The following is a 19,294-nucleotide window of genomic DNA, read 5'->3' on the forward strand; positions in this document are numbered from 1 at the left end:
TTACCTTTTTTGTTATTTATTATCTTAGTTTGTATATATAAATTTATACATATAATATTACTAATCTTTGAAACACCCTTGAAACCTTTTTAAATCATCGGAGGAAAACCAGTGTCACAACTCATACATAATGATATTTGTGATTTTAACTGAACACCTATTAGATGAGGTGATAAGTATTTTGTGACTTTCATTAATGATTATATTTAAAGATTATTATGTATACTTATCAAATCAATAGTAAAAATCTTTTATAAATTCCAAGTATACAAAAGCGAGGTTGACAATCAACTACATAGAAAGTTAAAGGAACTTAGATCTAACAGAGGAAGAGAATATACTTTGAGTGCCCTAAGGAATTTTTGTGAGGAAAATAAAATCATATAGAAAGTAACCGTGTCATATTTACCGCAGTAAAATGGTGTTTTTGAATTAAAAAAAATAAAACTCTAATAGTTATGGTGAACTTAATATTGTTAAATTCTAGTCTACACGAGAACTTATGAGGAAGCTTTGTTAATCTCATGCTTCATATTAAGTAGGATAATTATAAAGAATTTAAATAAGTCTTCATATGAATTTTGAAAAGGAAGAGTTTCTAGCCTTGGAATCCTTGAAGTGTGGGGTTTTTAGGTAAAGTCAATAAATGAACCTAAGAGAAAAAAAAAAAGGTCAAAAAACCTTAGACACTGTTTATAAAGGTTGGGCTCAAAATAATAATGCCAATAGGTTTTTATTTATTAATTACAAAGTTAATGGAATATCAAACAATATAATTATAGAATCTAGGGAATCAACATTTTTTAAGAACTTTTTCCTTTCAAAACTAGGATTCAAAATCAAGTTAAACATAGTTAAATTGAACTTAGCTCTTCAACCTTTATTACTAGATGAGATTCTGATTGAACTTAAATGAGTAAGAGACCTAAAATAATGAAAATTTTTGAAAAAACTTTAATACTTTCTTAGTTGAATGAGATCACACTTTTATTCTACAATTTTATATATGCAACTTTTTATAACGAAGATATAAATAGTGATTTGATTATATAGTTCAAAACAATATTTGGGTTTTGAAAACATCAGAGGTTAGTAAAATTGATAAAATATTAAAACTTTCATAAAAATATCTGGGTTCGAGCTTTTGTTATGATTGTGAAATCTTAATTTAAAATATCAACTTACCAAAAAAAGAAATACTTGGGTTTTAACAAATCTTTTACTACGGAATTAGGTGATAGATTGTAAGTGGATATTAAATAAGAAGTTGAAGTTGATGGATCTATAGATAAGTATAGATTTAAACTAGTAGCTAAAGGATTCACTTCAAAGAAAGGGATAAATTGCTTTGATACTTATCTACCCGTGTCTAGTATTATAATAATTAGAATGTTGATTACCATAATGTTTATCCATAAGTTAGTTATTTATCACATGGATGTAAAGAATGTTTTTCAAAGCAATGAGTTGAAAAGTTTGATAAAGTTGTACTAGATTATGGTTTAATAGGTGTGTATATCACAAAGAGTGTGAGGGAGCTCATATCATTTTAAGTTTGTATGTAGATGATATTTGGATTTTTGGGTCAAATTTGGTGGCAGTAAAAGATATAAAATCATATCTATCAAATAATTTTGATATGAAAGATTTAGGTGAAGCTACTCTTAAACTAAGAATGAGCATACATAGAACTTTGGAAGAGATTCCCTTGGATCAACAAAGTTCTATATAAAAGATGTTAAGGAAATTTGGATTTTAAAATTCCAAACCCATCAATATTCCTTATAATCATAAAATAGAGTTAAAGAAAAATTAAGAAGACTTGTATCTCAATTAATATACTCTCAAATGATAGGATATTTGTTTTACATAGCAAATAAAAGTAAATCTAATGTTTGATATGCTAGGGGAAGACTAAGTAGATAAACTCATAATCCTAGTGAAGAGCATTAAAGTGCAATAGAGAGACTATGTAGATATTTCAAAGGTTCAATTGATTACTTATTATGTTATAGAAGTTATCCTAATGTGATAGGAGTATAGTGATACAAATTGGATAATGGATAAGATACATGCTAAGTCCAAAAGTGTTTATATATTTATGTGATCAGAAGAAACAATAACTTGGGGATCTAAATTTGTAGCTTTGCATATTGAGTCTTTTTATGAAGATACTTTTAATGAATATAATAAAATTATATGCATAAACAATGTATACAAATGATAAAATATTATCTTGTAATTGAGTAATTTTGAATTTAGGATAAAATAATACTCAATTATATGATGACATTTTATTGTTTGTACACAAATATGTGTATATAGTGATAATCTAGTGGATATATATTTAACTTTCAAGGAAAGATGTCTCTGAATTGTCGAGGAGGATGAGCCTAAGTCCTTAATGGATTCATCTAGGGAAGCAACCCAAAGATAGTGATTGGAGATCTCTTGAAGATGGTTCAATGGGTAGAAACATTTCATATTGTATGACTCATTGAGCATTATTGGTAATACGGAATCTAAAAAGCATTTGCACAAGGGGATAAATTTGTGGGTTTTAGAACAAGAAGTACTTGCATGTCTCTCTTTTAGTTCATTCTTGTTTTCTTATTCTTGTTAATGTTAATTTATTTAAATATTTATAATATTATTTATAAATATTTGTTGCTATATCACACCAATTTCTACCTCTAGCTTTTGCGTGCCCACAAATTGGCAACACAAATGAGCAAACAAACAAATAAATAAATGAATATAGAATTTTCTCTTGGTTTCATCTCTCTAAGGGCAATGAAACCAGTTAACATGCAAATGCAATGGCAGGCAGGCCCCATATATAAAAGAGAGAGTGAGAGAGAAAAGGGAAGTTAATTAAATTAATGATGGTTGAATGAAAAAAGAATGAGTAAAATTAGGTTGTAGAAGGAGCAGAAGAATAATACAGACTGGTATAAACAAATGATGGGATACCTTTAATTGTCATTTTCAGTTAAGATTTTGACCCTACAACTTGGCTTTATTTTTTTCAATTTTTTTTTTAAAATTTTAAAGCTATAGCACTTAAATGAAAATCGATTGATTTTGGTGGAAAAGGAGAGAGTAAAAATATCATTTCAAAATAAGTGTTATGAAGCATTAAGCTAAAGAAGAAGCTCTTTTTAAGAGCATCTAAAGCTTACCTAAACAGCCCCAAATCTTCATTAATCCATTAAATATATACCATTTCGTTTCATCCCATATCCATCACTGTAATTCAGAATTTTCTTCTAATTTGAATTTTGTTAGTAGCATAGTTGTTCGCATCATACGATATGATATAAATAAAAAATTATATATATCTTAAGATGTATCGAATTGATATGATATAACGAGAGTATTATATAAATAGAATATAATTAGTGTCTTATACAATATAATATATATCATTTGATATGATATTTATTAGTGATATAAATCGATACATACTTTTAAGAAAGCGATGATATGACAAAAATGTAATTGAAAATTTTTTAAACTTGGGGGGACGTTTGTAATATTTTATTATTATATATATATATTTTAAAAGATGTATTTTAGATATGATATGATATGATATGATATACATGATATATAAAATTAAATTTTTTATACACATTTTATTTTGATAGGTAATAGCAAAAGAGGAAAACAAATACTATTATTAATAATCATATGCATTAGTGCGTGACATCTGTTGCAAATTCTTAAAAAAGGTATTTCCGATGAAGAAAGGATCTTCAAACTTTGAAATAGAGAATGGTTGTCAATCTCTATAAAAAGCAATTCATATGAAACGATTTTCCCACCACTAAAATAATGTTGTTTTTTTTTTTTCTCCTGAACTACAAAATTAAATTGAATCTTCAGGATTCACCCTTCGATGGGCTTCAAGTATACTTGAACTCCATACTTAGGTTTTATTGTTAACACAATGACAGGAGCATGGCGATAATTATCAGAAATACTGAAGCTGAACTTGGAAATCAACATGGCCAATATCAACTTTGCCTCCATCATAGCAAATGATTGCCCCACACAGTTTCGAGGGCCTGCTGAAAAAGGGATGAAATGGCGGCCTGGTGTTCTTGTGGCAAACCTCTCTGGATTGAACTCGTTGGCATCTTTTCCCCATAACTGTTCACTGTGATGAATTGCCAGCACCGGAATCCATATCGATAAACCCTTCGGAATCAAGAGATCTCCCAGCTTTATATCTTCAAATGCCATTCTTGGTAAAACAGTTGCCGGGGGATATAGCCTCAGTGACTCGTTTATTACCATGTTCAACTGCCAAAACCAAAAAAAAAAAAAAAAAAGATTTATAAAGTTGTTTGCAGCCAAAATATTTAATCATTTGGGAATGTTAGCTTAGTTTATTTTAATCTCTTGACTTCTAATTGGATTATTATAGAAATTTATCGGAAGTGGGGATCCATGATTGTGCAATAAATTTATTTGCATAGTTATCTTAAAGGAAGCTCAACTGTGCTTTAGACATGAGTCATTAAAGTGATTATCATAATCCAAATGGAACAAAGAACTGCACAAGAGCACAACGGGCAGATAAAATTTTGAGATTTGGAATAGCAACTTGCTTATAAAGAGGCTTATGGCAAATAAGAGGTGGGTACATGTTCTATGGGAGATATATCAAAATTAAACCCTTTAATTTTTTTGGTGCAGTGATATGCGACTGGATCCGCGAATTAAAAACAGAACAAAAGAAATTAGAGTCCATGAATTTTGGGATTTTGGCTTACCAAAGTGAGTTTGCTGAGGTGATCAGCAGAGGGGGTACCACCATTACAGACTTGTTTAACTTCTGCACGAATTTTTTCTTGCCAGGAAGGGTTACTGGCGAGTAACATGACAGTCCATGTGAGTAAAAGAGCAGTTGTTTCATGTCCAGCAAAGAAGAAAGTTTTGCATTCATCCATAATCAATTGCAGGTTCAAAGAAAACCCATTTCCCGATCTCTTCTTTTGCGTCTCATTAAGCAACATACCCAACAGATCGTTTCCATAAGAGCTACTTCTGCCAATTTCTACACAATCTTTTCGGCTCTGGATGATCTCCATTAGAAGGCTCTCTACCTCCATCTTCAATGACTTTATTTCCCTGTTGTACTTGCTCGGAAAAAACCTGTAAAAAATAGGAAAATGATTCTCTATTCAGAGAAAACTCTAACCTGAAAAGGAATAAGCACTGCAAAAAATAAAAGCTTAAAGAAAAAGGTTGGAATCTAATAAAGGAAAGGCAGAAAAAAAATCACCTGCTTCCTGGAAGGCATAGGTGACGACTAGCTTGAGCACACAGGCGTTGAAGATCTGTTAAAAGATGGAATATTTGTTTTCCTTTCTCATAACTACAGTCGAATTCGGTTCGTGAAATTATGTCAGCTGTGAGTTTCGTCATGTACTCGCCAATCTCGAACTCGGTTTGCCCCGATTCCACTGCATTTTGCAGTGATTGGAGCATCTGCTTAGTGCACTCCACCATGTGCCCCGCATAGCTCTATGCAATAAAATCATTAAAAAAAAAATCAAAACCAATCAAGAAAACTGGAGTAAAAGCTTGATCAAAAGTGAATGCAGAGATAACAATATATATTCTTTTGAACTGAGGTTAGCAAAATCAGCAGAATTGCAAGATTCCTCGTAAAGAGGGTCTGGGTTTGAACTGTATCATTTCCGTATAAAATCTTAAATTACTTGGTACAGTAACCGTATATACCACGGTCCCGGTCATATAAAAAAAAAATAATTTTTATATTTTTATATACCTTAAGTCTATCTCCCATGAATGCTGGCGCAACAATATGGCGTTGATGGTACCAGTCATCGCCGTTCGCCATTAACAGACCTCGCCCAATAAAATGCTTTGATCCTTGTTGTTGCAGCCATGATTTTCCGAATTTCGTGCTGTCCTTTGAGAGAAGTACCTTGATCAGCTCGGTTTCCGATAAGCACATCCTGGGCTCGATTCCATTCCAGTATATGAACCTTTTCCCTGCAAACAAGGATAGAAATAATAATCTTAAGCTTGAATATTTACATGGTTTTTATATTGAGATGATGAAGATATATGCATACCGTATTGTTGAGACCAAGTAACATAATGCGGCAGGAGGCGGCCGACGATGTCATGGTGGATACGGTTCATGTCTTTGGCGGTGGCTTGCGAAACTAAAGCGGCAATTTCCATTATATTTCCTGTCAACGGGCGGGGCTTGGGACCTCGCACGCCTTGCTTCTCCATGACTTTCTTGATGTGCCTTGGCGTTAACCAGTAACACGAGATTGTATCATATGCAACTCTAAAGAACAAAGAAATAAACACAACCAACAGAGTTGCCAACACCACCATCGCCATCAAAATGAAACTCAGAAAAATTCTCCAAACACAGAGTGAAAATATACAGAGCGAACGAGAGAGAGTGTTGAGATTTATATTATGGATGATAGCAAACCTGAGGTCTCACCAATTTATAAGTGAAAAAAAAGCTATAAATTTTTTATAATATTATTCAATACAAGGGTAATTAATCTATTGGAGTTCTTATAGATTTATTTATAGATTTCTTATTAAAATACATTAATAACAAAATTAGTATGAATTACAGAGAGAAAACCTAAAAACTTAATTTATCTGATGTACTAATTATAGATTTAATCATTGTATCTTAGATTTATTAAAAAAAAAAAAGTTAAAAATTAGCAAGTTGACGGAACATTAGAACTTTAAAATAAAAAGCTTAGGTTCGAATTACTGTAACGCCGGCAAAATCCTATAAAAATTAGTGGGATTTGAATTTAAGGGCAACGAGTACTGAACGTGTGTAATCTTTAGTGGGCTAGGCATTAGTTAATGTTAGGAAAAATTAACAAGATCGAGCATTTATTATTATGTATCAGGCTCAATTTAGTGAGAATCCTGACTAGGGAAAAGGCAGATTTTTTTAAAATAAAATAATTTGGTAACTAAATGACTTGACTGTTAATCCCTTGCATACATACTAAAGTTTCAAGCATATTATTATTTCTTTCAATAAAGAGATTCAACTTTATTTATTTATCAGAACAAACTACTTTTTATATTTCTATTTTTATATTTTCTCACACAAAAATGTGTTTAACCTTAAGTATATTTTTTGTTTTAATTCAAAAAATTATATGATTATTTTCTTTTAATTCAAAAATGATTATTGGGATACATTTTTGAAATTTGTGTAATGTGTGCTTATATTTCTATTCTTATATTTTCTCACATTTTTTTAATGTTTTTATTCTTATATTTTCTCACTTGAGAAAATACATTTTTGAATGTTGTGTAACAAAATGCAAATTTGATCCATTCACATGAGCAATTCTTAGATAATCAATTTTTTTTTTTTAAATTAAATGAATTGAACTTTTATATTTTTTTTATTAAAGAGATAAAACTTGTATTTTGTTACATTAAAAAAAAAAAGATTTAACTTTTCTATAATCTATCTATTTAGAATTTTTTAAAACATTATTTTTATTTTTTAAGTGTATTTGTTTATTTAAAATCTTTAAATCCTAATGACATTTTGTTGAAATCTAAAGAAATTATCTAGTTATCATTGCTCATGAGTTTCTTGTTGAGCCCCAATAATGAAGACACTTCAAATTTTCCACTTCAAAAATCTCTATTATCAAAAACAAAATAATAATAATATTTTTGCTTATTTGTGTAGGTTTCATTTATTCTGGTTATTTTTTATGGGTTTTTGTTATATTATGCACAAGTTGTTCGTGTCTTCACATAAAACACATGTTTACATCATCAGTTTTAATAGGAAAAACTTTATATCATTCCTATTTAACATTAATGTTTGAAATTTTTGGTCCGCTTAATTAAAAAAAATTGTGATGGCTATATATATAAAAAAAAAAAACGTTATATATATAAACAATTATACGTTATTATTTAATTTTGTTAATTTAAATTAAAGATATAATAATATATAATTAGATGATAATATATCATTATTTATATATAAAATTATGTGTATTTGAAAAAATCTTATTAGAGTTGAACTATTTTGGGTCTAATAACCAACCTTACAACTACTGCATCAGATAAATCAATAGTTTAATTTTAAAATATTATTGAAGAGAATTAAAACCTTATACTAATTAATTTAGGTCCTACTGGAAGTTCTTATTGAATTTGTTTTTTTCTAGTTTCAATCAATGTACACATTAGACTTTTGGATTTAGCAAAACTAATATAATATTAAAATTTTTAGAAAAAAGTCTGAGTTTGAATCTCTATTATACTTATAAAATCCTAATTTATCTGGTATAATGTTGTAGATCTAATTATTATATCTCAAGATAGACTTATCCAGTACAGTGATTATGAATCTGATCCTATTTCTAGAGTTCATCCATCTAGCCAACACAGATTCTGTGATTGACTATATATATATATGTGTGTGTGTGTGTATATATATATATATATATATATATATATGTTGAAAGAATTTTCTAAGTTTGGAAACCAAATTTTTGAATAAATTTGATACCTTTTGTATCAACATATAACATTTTAAATATTTGCAAGTACTTTTGGCGAAAAATGAGCAATTGTATTCAACATAAAATTTGTTGTGGGTACATATTCGACTGTATAAAATTATTCATTTAAATACAGTTGATAATATATTTTATTTGTATGTGAATTATTTATTCAATAAAATTATATATATTTATTTTAAATATACAAATATATAACACTTATATATGTCATTATATAATTAGATAATTTTGAATTAACGATTATCATTTGTGTGACTCTTACCAGGTTTTAAACCAGCTTTTCTTCCTTAAGCCTGCTCTCTAGATTTTGCACTGATTTTAGTGGTCGAGTTCATTGTTTTCATTACTACAATTTTGTTATAATTGTAATTATAATTTTTTAAGTTAAACCCAAGTCCTCATTTTCACACTTGAGATTGAGTCGTATATTTATTCCATCAAACCGAACTCGAGCTAAACAATGCACAAGCTAACGTTTACACCCTTACTTAGAATTATAAAATGATATTTGAAATTCTTGTATTTTCATGCTACTTGCGTATTAATGGGAACAATTTATGATGTTTCGGTTTATTTATCTCTGAATTTGTATTTCTATGTCCTAATTTAGAAAAATATACATGAACTGCTCTAAAAAATAATAAAATTATATACATAGATTTGTATATAAACGATAATATATCATAATATGAATATATAATTTTAAATTAGAAATAAAATAATCTTTAATCACATAATAATACATTATTATTTGTATATACAGTATTACTCTTTTTCAAAAAATAAATCATGCCCAAATCTTCTAAAGTTCCATCACATTAATTTATCATATCACCTCCTTTCCCATTCATTCTTGTCTACTGCTTTCTTTATTTTCAGCTGCATGCTTTCACGATCTTCAACACGGAAAGTTCTTCATTTTTCTTTATTTTTTTTTCATAAATCTTAACCACCAGATCTCATTCATTGATCCAATTTAGCAATTAGGAATTGAAAGATAATATATATATATATATATATATAAAACTTAATTGACAGATACATATTATTATTATTATTTCGGTAACTAATGACTCTATATATATTTATTAGATGGATAAATTCGTAATATAATAGCTGGACTCATATAAGTTCAAGATTTCATAAATGTGCGGAGACTCAAACCTAGAATTTTTTTAAAAAAATTTTAATATTTTATTAGTTTTTATTAACCCTTAAAGTGGATACATATTCTTATTTGATGAATTCTTTTTATTTTCATAAAGGGTTCCTCCATTTTTTAAGTAACTACAATGGCTGTTATTGCAATTTGGCCAGTCAATTCTGTCTTGTGAGGAGAATATATATTTTGCCGAAAGAAACTTAAAAGGCTCTGCAAAAATTCCAGGGAATTTGCAGCGTTGTACGGCTTAATTTAAGACTCTAGAGACAGAATTCATCAGAAATGAAGCAACTAATTAAACATAGACGTGAACAACGTTTTTGCTTTCCGAAATCTTTCAACAATAAATGTTCACATTCAAATCAAGTTCATATTGAGGCCAATTCAAGGTGTTTTACAGAATAATTGAGATGCTAAAAGAGAAGGTACGACCATTCAAATCAAAGTTTTGCCGAATTCCCTCTAATTCTACGCATGAATGGAATTATAGAGATGAATCGTCAATAAAACTATTTGTATATATTTTTTATTGTAATATAATATATTATTATATAATTAAATGATTACGAATTAAATTTAAAATAATATTTAATTACATAATAAAATATTATATAAATTCTAAAAAATATATACACGTAACAATTTTGAATGGGTTATTATGACCATGACTTACAATTATAAGTAATAATTCCAACAATTTCACTACCTTAATTAATTTCATGATCAATATTGATTTTCATTTTTTGTCTTTTCGCCTAACTCTATCTATCTATAAAATGTTATATTTTACTATCAATAAAATTATACGTATTTATTTTATATACATAAATAAATATATATTTGATGTATGTCATCAAGTGATTGAATGATTTTAAACTAAAAATAAAATAACACTTAATTATATGATAACACATTATATATATATATATATATATATATATATATATATATATATATATATATATGTATATGTATTTGTATACTAAAAAGTGGATACGTATAACATTACATTTTTACTATAATGATTAAAGCAATTACATTTTGAGAGCAACATATGAAAAGAATAATCGATATCAAAGCCAATAAAATGCTTAAAATTTGTCTAAATTTGAAAAGAATCCATATATTTTCCTATATTTCATTTCAAATTTAAGAGAAAAAGATTGATTTTTCTTTCCTTTTACGAGTAACCTCACCTAACAGGTAAACCTTAGAAAAACTAGTGCCAGAGCCGCTTACCTCATTAAGAACACATTAGAAGGTGCCAATATGGGCATTTAAGTTTATTACGAGAGCATGAAGTCGAATCTGAGTTCTTTTCAGATTCAATACTTTAACCATAACGCAAGCACATATTTCATACTCGTAATTAGCTCTGATTCTATCAATGGAAGGGTCGAAGATTCTTTGTTTAATTCAGACTAAACTAAAATAATACAACTAGTCAACTAATCAAAGCCGTCATTTATTCTGAGGAGATTTAGCCCCCAAGCTTATCAAGAATCAAACGTACGTGGAACCTGACCGAAAGGGAATTAATAGACATTTAGAAAGATTAATTAAGACTAAAATAAAGATTAAGTCAAAGAGGCGGTTAATTAGAATCTATAAGAGAATCATCTTTGGATTGGAGAGTCGGTGCGTAAGATATTTCTAGCAATATAAAAAACTTGCTTTAATTTCCTCTCCGAGACGATATATAACAATGTCATCAATGGCGGAAAAGGTTTAAAGAATCAAAATCTTCTGTTAATTATTAAGAATTTGCTTTTTGCTATTGGGAAAATCAAAAGTTCTTTAATATATTACTCTTAGGAACTTACCTAAATTGAAATTGATTGAGTTTATTAAACAATTTTATCAAACTTTAAAGGGTAGTTTGAGTAACAAAAGAAGATGTTTCATATATAAAAGAGTATGAGTTTAAGTCTTTTCTAACAATGTATTAATCCTTTGACTTATCTATTTTAGTGGTTGTGAGGGTTTATTCTATTTAGTGTAATTGGTTTGATCCCAAAAATAATAATTCGATTCGAATAAAATTTCTCATTACCCAAAAAAAAAAAATGTTGGCAAATAAGCTAAGTTGATATGGGCTTACATTCAACACTTTAATTTATGATTCCATAAAGGAAAAGGAATAAGGAACCGTTGACCCATAAGTTAAAAAGGATGGGGATGGGGAACATGGGCATATGCAATGTTACTCTAATCTATAAGGAAACGTGTTTCATGAAATTAGAGGAATATATTCTTATGGGGTAGGGTTCGGTGTCCTTGTTAAGAAGGACAGTTGCTCCTTAAATTGAAGAACAAATTTCGAAACAGGTTTGGTCCTTGGTTGGTATAGATGCTTGTACGGTTTGGTTAAATTAAACCAATGAGAGAAACCAAAGGGGAATTCCAATCGGAAAATTTTATGTTTTCGTTTTCGGTTATAAACAAAACTTTTTCTTTGTTGTAATGGAAAGAGTAGTTCTAGTCCCACACGATCTTTTTGGAAGCCAAACATTTGTGAATGAAAGGAAAGCATCTTTGAATTTGAATGCTTGAGAGGAGAGGGAGGTTGTTATAAGAGATGGAATTCATTGAGCTATTATGAAGAAAAGGCATCTTTGAATGTTACAAATGATTCTAGGTAGGGTTATCAATCCGGCTTACCAAACTAGGTTTGACTTGTTCAAGTCCATGTAAAGAAAATTTGAACTCAAGTCTCAAACCAATCCATTCAGACATAAGATTTTTTGTTTATGCCCGATTCATTAAAAATTTTTGGGTTTTAGACTTGTTTTGGGCTTATTTGTTGTATGTTTTATAACTTAAAAAACCTACAAAAACACCTCTATAATTTCTTAGTAGTTTGAAAACTTGACAAATAAATTTTTGAGTCTCTCAAGTCTTAAGCTTGAAAAACCTATGTTTAAATCTGATAACTTAATGGATAATTTTTTTTTTTTTTTATGTCTAGACTCATCTAAGACCCAAATTCTATTCAGTCTAAAGGTAAAATTTTCAAAACAAATAATTGAGTCTCGAGCTTACCCAACTCAATTGACACTCCTAATTCTAGGTAAGCTGATAACATATATAGTATATAAGCAACATTATGTTTATACATTTTTAGTACACATATCTGCATAGTTTTATTGACAGTGTACCATAAGGGATAGTGCATACATTTTGAGGTGATTGTGTTTTTGGGCCCAAAAGCCTATAGTTTAAGCCCACACATTAAGAATTAAGAAGATTGGTTCATAAGCTAAAAGAGGGGTTTAAAGACTACAAAACTAATGAATGAACTTAATCACCTTTAGTTCAAAAAGAATTTTTTAGTAATCTTTTGGTCCCTGTTAGCAAATTTTAATCCATGAGCTTTGCTAATGTTTGGTAGGGACAAAAAAAATGTTGCTAATTGGGACCAATATGTTATTACAAAAACTCTACTAGATTTGCAGTTCCTTAAAACCATACCTCAGTGATCGAAACCCAGAGCAAGCTTCAAATAAAAAGGATGTAAGTTTTAATGCAACATCTGAATTGAAAAAGATAAATACAAAAGGAACAGTAAATTAGGTGTATTTTGTTACAATATGGAGTCAACTCAAAAGAGGCTGCAGCCATAAGAACAATCCTGCTCATAACATATTGTCTAAAGAGAAAAGATCTTGAATGTAAAATATGAAATTTAGCAAAAGCAATCAAGTCAATTTCAATGCAATAACTTGTCAACCAGCACATGCTAAAGTGCATTTGCTGTTATGAATTTGAGTTTCTGTGAGGAACAAAGTTAGAAAAATGCTGTAAAGGGTAAACTATTTTTGAAACGTAAGAATCAATTAAGCTTCTTTTCCTTGTCTACTGCAGAATGCTTCGATAACAACCATTGCTTAGCATTGGAGTAAAATGCACAAAACAAGAATTGAGGGAAGCACAGAAGCATAATCATTGCTTCAAAGAGGTAAGGAAACTTCTCAGGAGGACGGATGGTCAAGTAAACCGTATGAAGAATAAATGAGCACAAATAAAGAAAGCCCATCATGATTGATGCAGTAAAGGAGGAGTGATCAGGTTTCTTTTTCTGGGATCTTTGACCAGGTGTAAAATACAGAAGAGTAAAGAGAGCATACAACACCATATATGGTAGAATCAGTTTGTCACGACAAAGGAGAGGAAACATAGAAAATAAGGCATGATGTGTCAACCATTGAAAAGTATGAGGCTCTTCTAGGGCTAAAAGGCTTGCAGGCAGAAGTGGCAGCAGAATAGACTTCTCATGTACTGCAGAGATGAAAAAGATGATTCAAACCATTGTCACATGGGGGAAAAGTCCGTAAACAAATTAACAAGGGAAGAAAAGAAATTGACTTACCTTGGAATGAAAATAAATAGAATGAGAAAGAACTATTCATAAGCCCATAAAGGAACCCTTTCCGGCTAGGAGACAGTACTTGCTGAACCATTGAGGGTAGACAAGTTAAAACAGTTGCAGTAAAGCTAATTAACCTCAATGATTGTATTGTAAACAATTGCTTCCACTTAATGAGAATTGATGTGGTGCACCAAAAATTTGCAACATAATCCTCATATATCCCTCTTTCGAAAGGGGCAAGACGGGAAAGGACCTGTAAAAGGCAGCAATTACCAATATTAAAGTAGAGAAAATACTGATGAATAGTAGGTTAGCAGTTAGTATGATATTATACCAAATTCAATGTTTTACTTCCTTTTTCATAGATTATAAATTAAATCTACTTCCGTTGCTAAAAAGCCTTTTCATATCCAGAGAAAATTAGTGGAGATGATTACTTCAAGATTCAATTCCACATGATATACCAATCATTAGTGATGTACGAATATGGAAAAATATTAGCATAAAGCAGATCTATCTAAACCACCAGATGGCTAACGTGTTTCATAGGTCTTCTTCATTGCATAGATTCCTCGCTGGATAATAGTTATGTTATCCAGCCTATTTTCAGTGCACTATATTCTAAATATAAACTAAATCTCATTATTATTTTTTAACCTACAAGTCTCACTAAGAATGCTAGATCTTGAATCATGAGAAGTTATCACCCATATATCTAAGCCAGAAAGACGAAAACCTGAATTAGTAGTCAACGCATATTACTATCAGACCAACAAATTCATTTATAAACAGAACACAAATCCTTAATGTTGTTTACCCTGAAAATGGCATCAGCTGAATGAAGATACGGCCACCAAACAACAGCAAATGTTCCTATGACCACCAGGCCCAGTTTTATCACTTCAAGAAGAGGATTCTTACGCCTTAAGCATTTACCTAAGAGATGACCGAAAAATGCAGGAGCAAAATATGCGCTCATCTGCACAATAATTAAAATAATAAAAACAATCAAAATACAAAAATGACAGAACAAGAACACAAATGACAAAACCCCACTTCAGAATAAATCCTAAATAAATAAATATAAATACAATTTAAAATGGATAAGGTATAGAAATGAATTAATCAGAGACTGTCATCTGTGACATACATTACTATAACTGGCTAGTCTTTTCCTTTTTCTCTAACAATGCTGCAACCAATTTAAAGTTGAAACAGAGACTCACCCCGTTAGAGGGATGTCAATGTTTCAGATTCAATCAGTTGTCAGAACATTATTTATTTAAATATATATGTAAGCATTGATAAGTTTTTTCTTTTAATACCCACAAATCCCTCGAGCTTTCCTACATGTTATCTAAGTTTCAACAGAGAGCAACTTCTAAAGCCAACCACCTAGGCAGCAGGAAGGAAACTTGTTGACTAAAATATTGCACGTATGTGATCACATATAGTTGAATCAAGAAATTACCACTTAAGTTATTTATGAATAAGATTTGGACCTTCGACTTAGCTGAAGGTAACCCAAGAGATTTACTGCTTAAACTAAAGCTATTTCATCAAAGCTCTCTAGGGATAAATCAGCAAATCTGTAATCACAGGGATACAAATGGCATTTGATCCACCTTACCGCATCACTAGAATCTCCCAACTCTTTATATATTCACATTTTTATATCTATTTACTTCTATAGCTGCACTGTAATCAGTAATCCTCTTGCAAATATTGAAACACACAAACTGCAATATGCTAGTTGGAAGAGAAAAAGGACCATGGGATCTAACATTTGGTGGTTAAATGTCTCTGTGTGTGCGTGCACACAGACACACACACACACCCCAGCACGTCACTCCAAGCTTCTGAGTGAACAAATGATGGAATTTCCCTTTGCTAATGTTAAAACACACACAATTGAAAGCTCCAAGAAGCTTCTTTTCATTTTTTAGAATCTGATCATTGAATGCTCTCTCAAGTAGAGTTTAGCAGATTGAACACAAGCACATAAAAGACACCAATTCCCTCTATGTAGCAATATTAATAATTAAGTACATCAAGGTCTCAACTCATAGTTGAACTGCATGTGGTAAACTGCAACTATGTGGAATAACTGCCAAAGGTTTAGAAAGATAATTTAAAATTAACGAAAACCAGCTGGAGAAAAGAGAAAACACCTGTTTATGGTTCAGGGCTAGAGTGAATAAGAAACTGGCTACAAGGTCCTTCTGAGAAAGGATGGCAGAAATAGCACCCACAGTAAGCCCCAAGCTGATGCAATTGTACTGATAGAGAATCATACATGATGAGAATTAGTATAAAAGGTACAGAACAGGAGTAGACAGCCAAGCAAGAAGAAGATCTTTGATACCTGAAAATGACCATGGTCAATTAATATCATACATGGATTAAGTAGAAGCATTGAAATGTGCCACACTATATCATTCCTAGAGCTGCTGTTGCAATACGTATGGTAAACAAAAACAAAATAGAAAACTGCAGGAAAGAATATGAGAGCATCGGAGGATAAAACCGTCCACCTCATCAGTAGCTTTCTGCAACGGAAATAAGAAATAATATTTGGTATTACATATAAAAAGAATGCTACAAAAGGGTCATCATATTAAAAAGTGTAATGATACCAACCCAAGATGGCTTTCATAACCATGAGATGTGAAAAGAGAAACCGACTCTGGGTCAAAATATCTAAGAAAAAGACCATGCACATAACTCTGGTAAGCAGTGAGGGGAGGATAGTCAAGACCCCAGTAGCTAAGATCATTGGTGGTGCTATTATGATACCACTCTGTAGCCGGAAAATTAAGAGTAATCTCCATCCAGTGCCTCTGTGCCTCATAGTCCCCAAATTTTGGAGGATCACCAGCTCCTGAGTAAGGATGCAGTGACACTGCAACTCGTACTAGTAATGCAAGCAAAGCAATACAAAAAAATGAAGCTCCAATCCCATTTTGAACCAAGCACCAAGATGCACTATTATCTCTATCAACTTCTACTTTGTCATCCATCACCTTCTTTTCTTTCTTCTTTCCCATTTCTCTCAGAAACACATCAAGATTCCATCTTTGCCATTATTTTAAATTAAGATAAATTAATAGAATAGCACCAAAATCTAGCAAAAAACAATCATAATAGCGGTAAGACTCAACCCAAGCCCGCCATTGTCAGGACCAGTTGCGGTAACAGACAATGAAGCAATATTGCATACCCAATTTTAAAAATGAAAGAATTGTCATATCCGTAAGTTGAAATGAAACAACTTGAAAAGTTTCAAAATAAACCAGTGTATCAAAGATTAGTGAATTAACAATCAATTGACAGCAAAAGATAGATCCTCAGTTTGGCAGCTGGATGAATGACGAAAAACAAAAGGAAATTGAACTTTCAAATTCAAAACTCTACTTAAGTACGATCTCCAATCTTTCTCAGCGACCAAACAAAGAAGATAGGAGAATCGGAAAATCTAAATATCCAGAAAGCAAATGCATATCTGAATAATTAATTCAAAAAATTCAAAACCTGATAATTTATATTAGATTTTAGGCTTATTTACCATCATACATAAAGATCAAATGAACTTCCGGAACTTTGAAACATAAAGATTAGGCTTCAAATGTACCAAATTTCAGATTGCAAAATTATAGGGCTTCGTGGTGTCGAAACTCAAGCTCCACGGTCTGGTGTTGGTGCCAGCGGATTCTAGAATTTGAGCTGCTCAGTCGTCGGTTAACGGCGTCTGGAAGACCAAAGCGTAAGGTTTGCCAGGAAGTAGCCACTGTTGTCGTGATTGTTGCGAAATTAATTACATTTATCCCTTGAGTTTTGAAAATACTATTTTAACCCACAGGTCTGAAAAAATACACTTTCCCACCCAAACATTTAAACAGTATGAGAACCCCTTACATTTGATATTTCCATTGTTAGGCAATTTGGGCTACCTTCATGGGCAGCTAAAGCAACTATTGACACTAGACCAAATCACCATTCCCACCCATAGTTTGATAGAAACAATTTTTTACGAGTTAATTTAAAAAAAAATCAAAATTTTACCTATCATCTATTTTTATTTATGAGTCATTTAAATTTTCGTTTAAATGACTGTTTTACACTTTTACTAAAATTATAAAACTATACTTAACATCATAGATAAATATCAAATTATTAATATATTTTTAACAATTTAAAATTTTATTATTTAGACTTCTAAATAAAATCAAAATTCTTATCAATTTTAATATATTATATTTTAATTAGTTTTATAGAGAGATAAATATTATTTTTGAAACTATTGAAAAGGATATTAAAATTTTAAAAACTTTAAACACCGTAAAATTATTTTTGAATTCTCAATATTTTCAAAATTATAGGTTACTCTTGTAAAGTTTAAAGAAAAGAAAATAGACTAAATAAAGAGGAAAAGAAAAATATAAATGATTAGAGAGAAAAGATAAAATAGAGAAAAATAATATATATATATAAAATGTTTAGCCTATTATTTTGCTTAACGAAATTCATAAATAAAAATAAATAATCAATGAAAATTTAATTTTTTAAAACTTAAAGAACGAGAATTATCATTTCAGCAAACTTTGTTGGGAAATAGTCTTTTCGACCTTAACTCTAGGGTGGCCAAGGGGATGGTCCAATTGCCTAGGCCAAGAGGCCTCCTCGACTCTCTTGGAGTTTTAGACTTTTACTTCTCGTATATCTCTTAATCTCTAGAATAATAAAATTATATTTACAAATAATATATATAAATTTATATAAAACTAATGATATTTGATTATATAATTGAGTTATTTTAAATTAATACATAATCATATAATAATATATCATTTTTTTATAAAAATTTTTATACATTATTTATACAAGTAATGCTTCTCTTTCCCAAAAACCCAAATTATTCCACTTTGAATTTTGCTCCTATTTGTCACCAATTATCCCAAATTATTTAAGTGGTACGGGAATAAGGAATTCTTACAATGAATATGCTTTTCCCAACTCCATGATTTTCATATAACAATAATACTATGTATACAATTTTATGTACAAATAATAATTTATTATCATATAATTGAGTATTATTTTTTCTTTAATTTTTAACTATTTTATGTACAAAAATTATACACATAATACTACTCTTTCATATACTTCTATTTTATG

At 30.1% G+C, this 19,294-nt stretch overlaps 2 protein-coding genes across 6 annotated transcripts; both read right to left on the bottom strand.

Annotated features, from left to right (window-relative positions):
• Positions 1 to 3,711: 3,711 nt before the first annotated feature.
• On the bottom strand, positions 3,712 to 6,451 carry LOC123198365 (cytokinin hydroxylase-like). Its single transcript, XM_044613057.1, has 5 exons — positions 6,114 to 6,451; positions 5,804 to 6,030; positions 5,294 to 5,535; positions 4,782 to 5,163; positions 3,712 to 4,308 (listed from the first exon to the last, which is right to left on the bottom strand). Exons 1-5 carry the CDS (start codon positions 6,391 to 6,393, stop codon positions 3,892 to 3,894), a joined length of 1,548 nt encoding a protein of 515 aa, XP_044468992.1. The 5' UTR covers positions 6,394 to 6,451; the 3' UTR covers positions 3,712 to 3,891.
• A 6,813-nt stretch (positions 6,452 to 13,264) lies between these two features.
• LOC123198366 (probable dolichyl pyrophosphate Man9GlcNAc2 alpha-1,3-glucosyltransferase) lies at positions 13,265 to 17,942 on the bottom strand. 5 transcript variants are annotated; one of them, XM_044613062.1, is made up of 8 exons: positions 17,751 to 17,942; positions 16,760 to 17,194; positions 16,654 to 16,668; positions 16,485 to 16,566; positions 16,291 to 16,398; positions 14,937 to 15,098; positions 14,120 to 14,372; positions 13,265 to 14,028 (listed from the first exon to the last, which is right to left on the bottom strand). In XM_044613062.1, the coding sequence occupies exons 2-8, from the start codon at positions 17,164 to 17,166 to the stop codon at positions 13,583 to 13,585; spliced, it is 1,473 nt and encodes a 490-aa protein (XP_044468997.1). In that variant the 5' UTR covers positions 17,167 to 17,194; positions 17,751 to 17,942; the 3' UTR covers positions 13,265 to 13,582. The 5 variants fall into 5 exon arrangements, with proteins under 5 accessions (XP_044468997.1, XP_044468993.1, XP_044468994.1 ...); XM_044613058.1 differs by having other exon boundaries at positions 16,485 to 16,668; XM_044613059.1 differs by having other exon boundaries at positions 16,485 to 16,668; positions 16,760 to 17,243.
• Positions 17,943 to 19,294: the final 1,352 nt, after the last annotated feature.

The sequence above is a fragment of the Mangifera indica genome, chromosome 15 (genome assembly GCF_011075055.1).
Source record: "Mangifera indica cultivar Alphonso chromosome 15, CATAS_Mindica_2.1, whole genome shotgun sequence".
Classification (NCBI taxonomy): domain Eukaryota; kingdom Viridiplantae; phylum Streptophyta; class Magnoliopsida; order Sapindales; family Anacardiaceae; genus Mangifera; species Mangifera indica.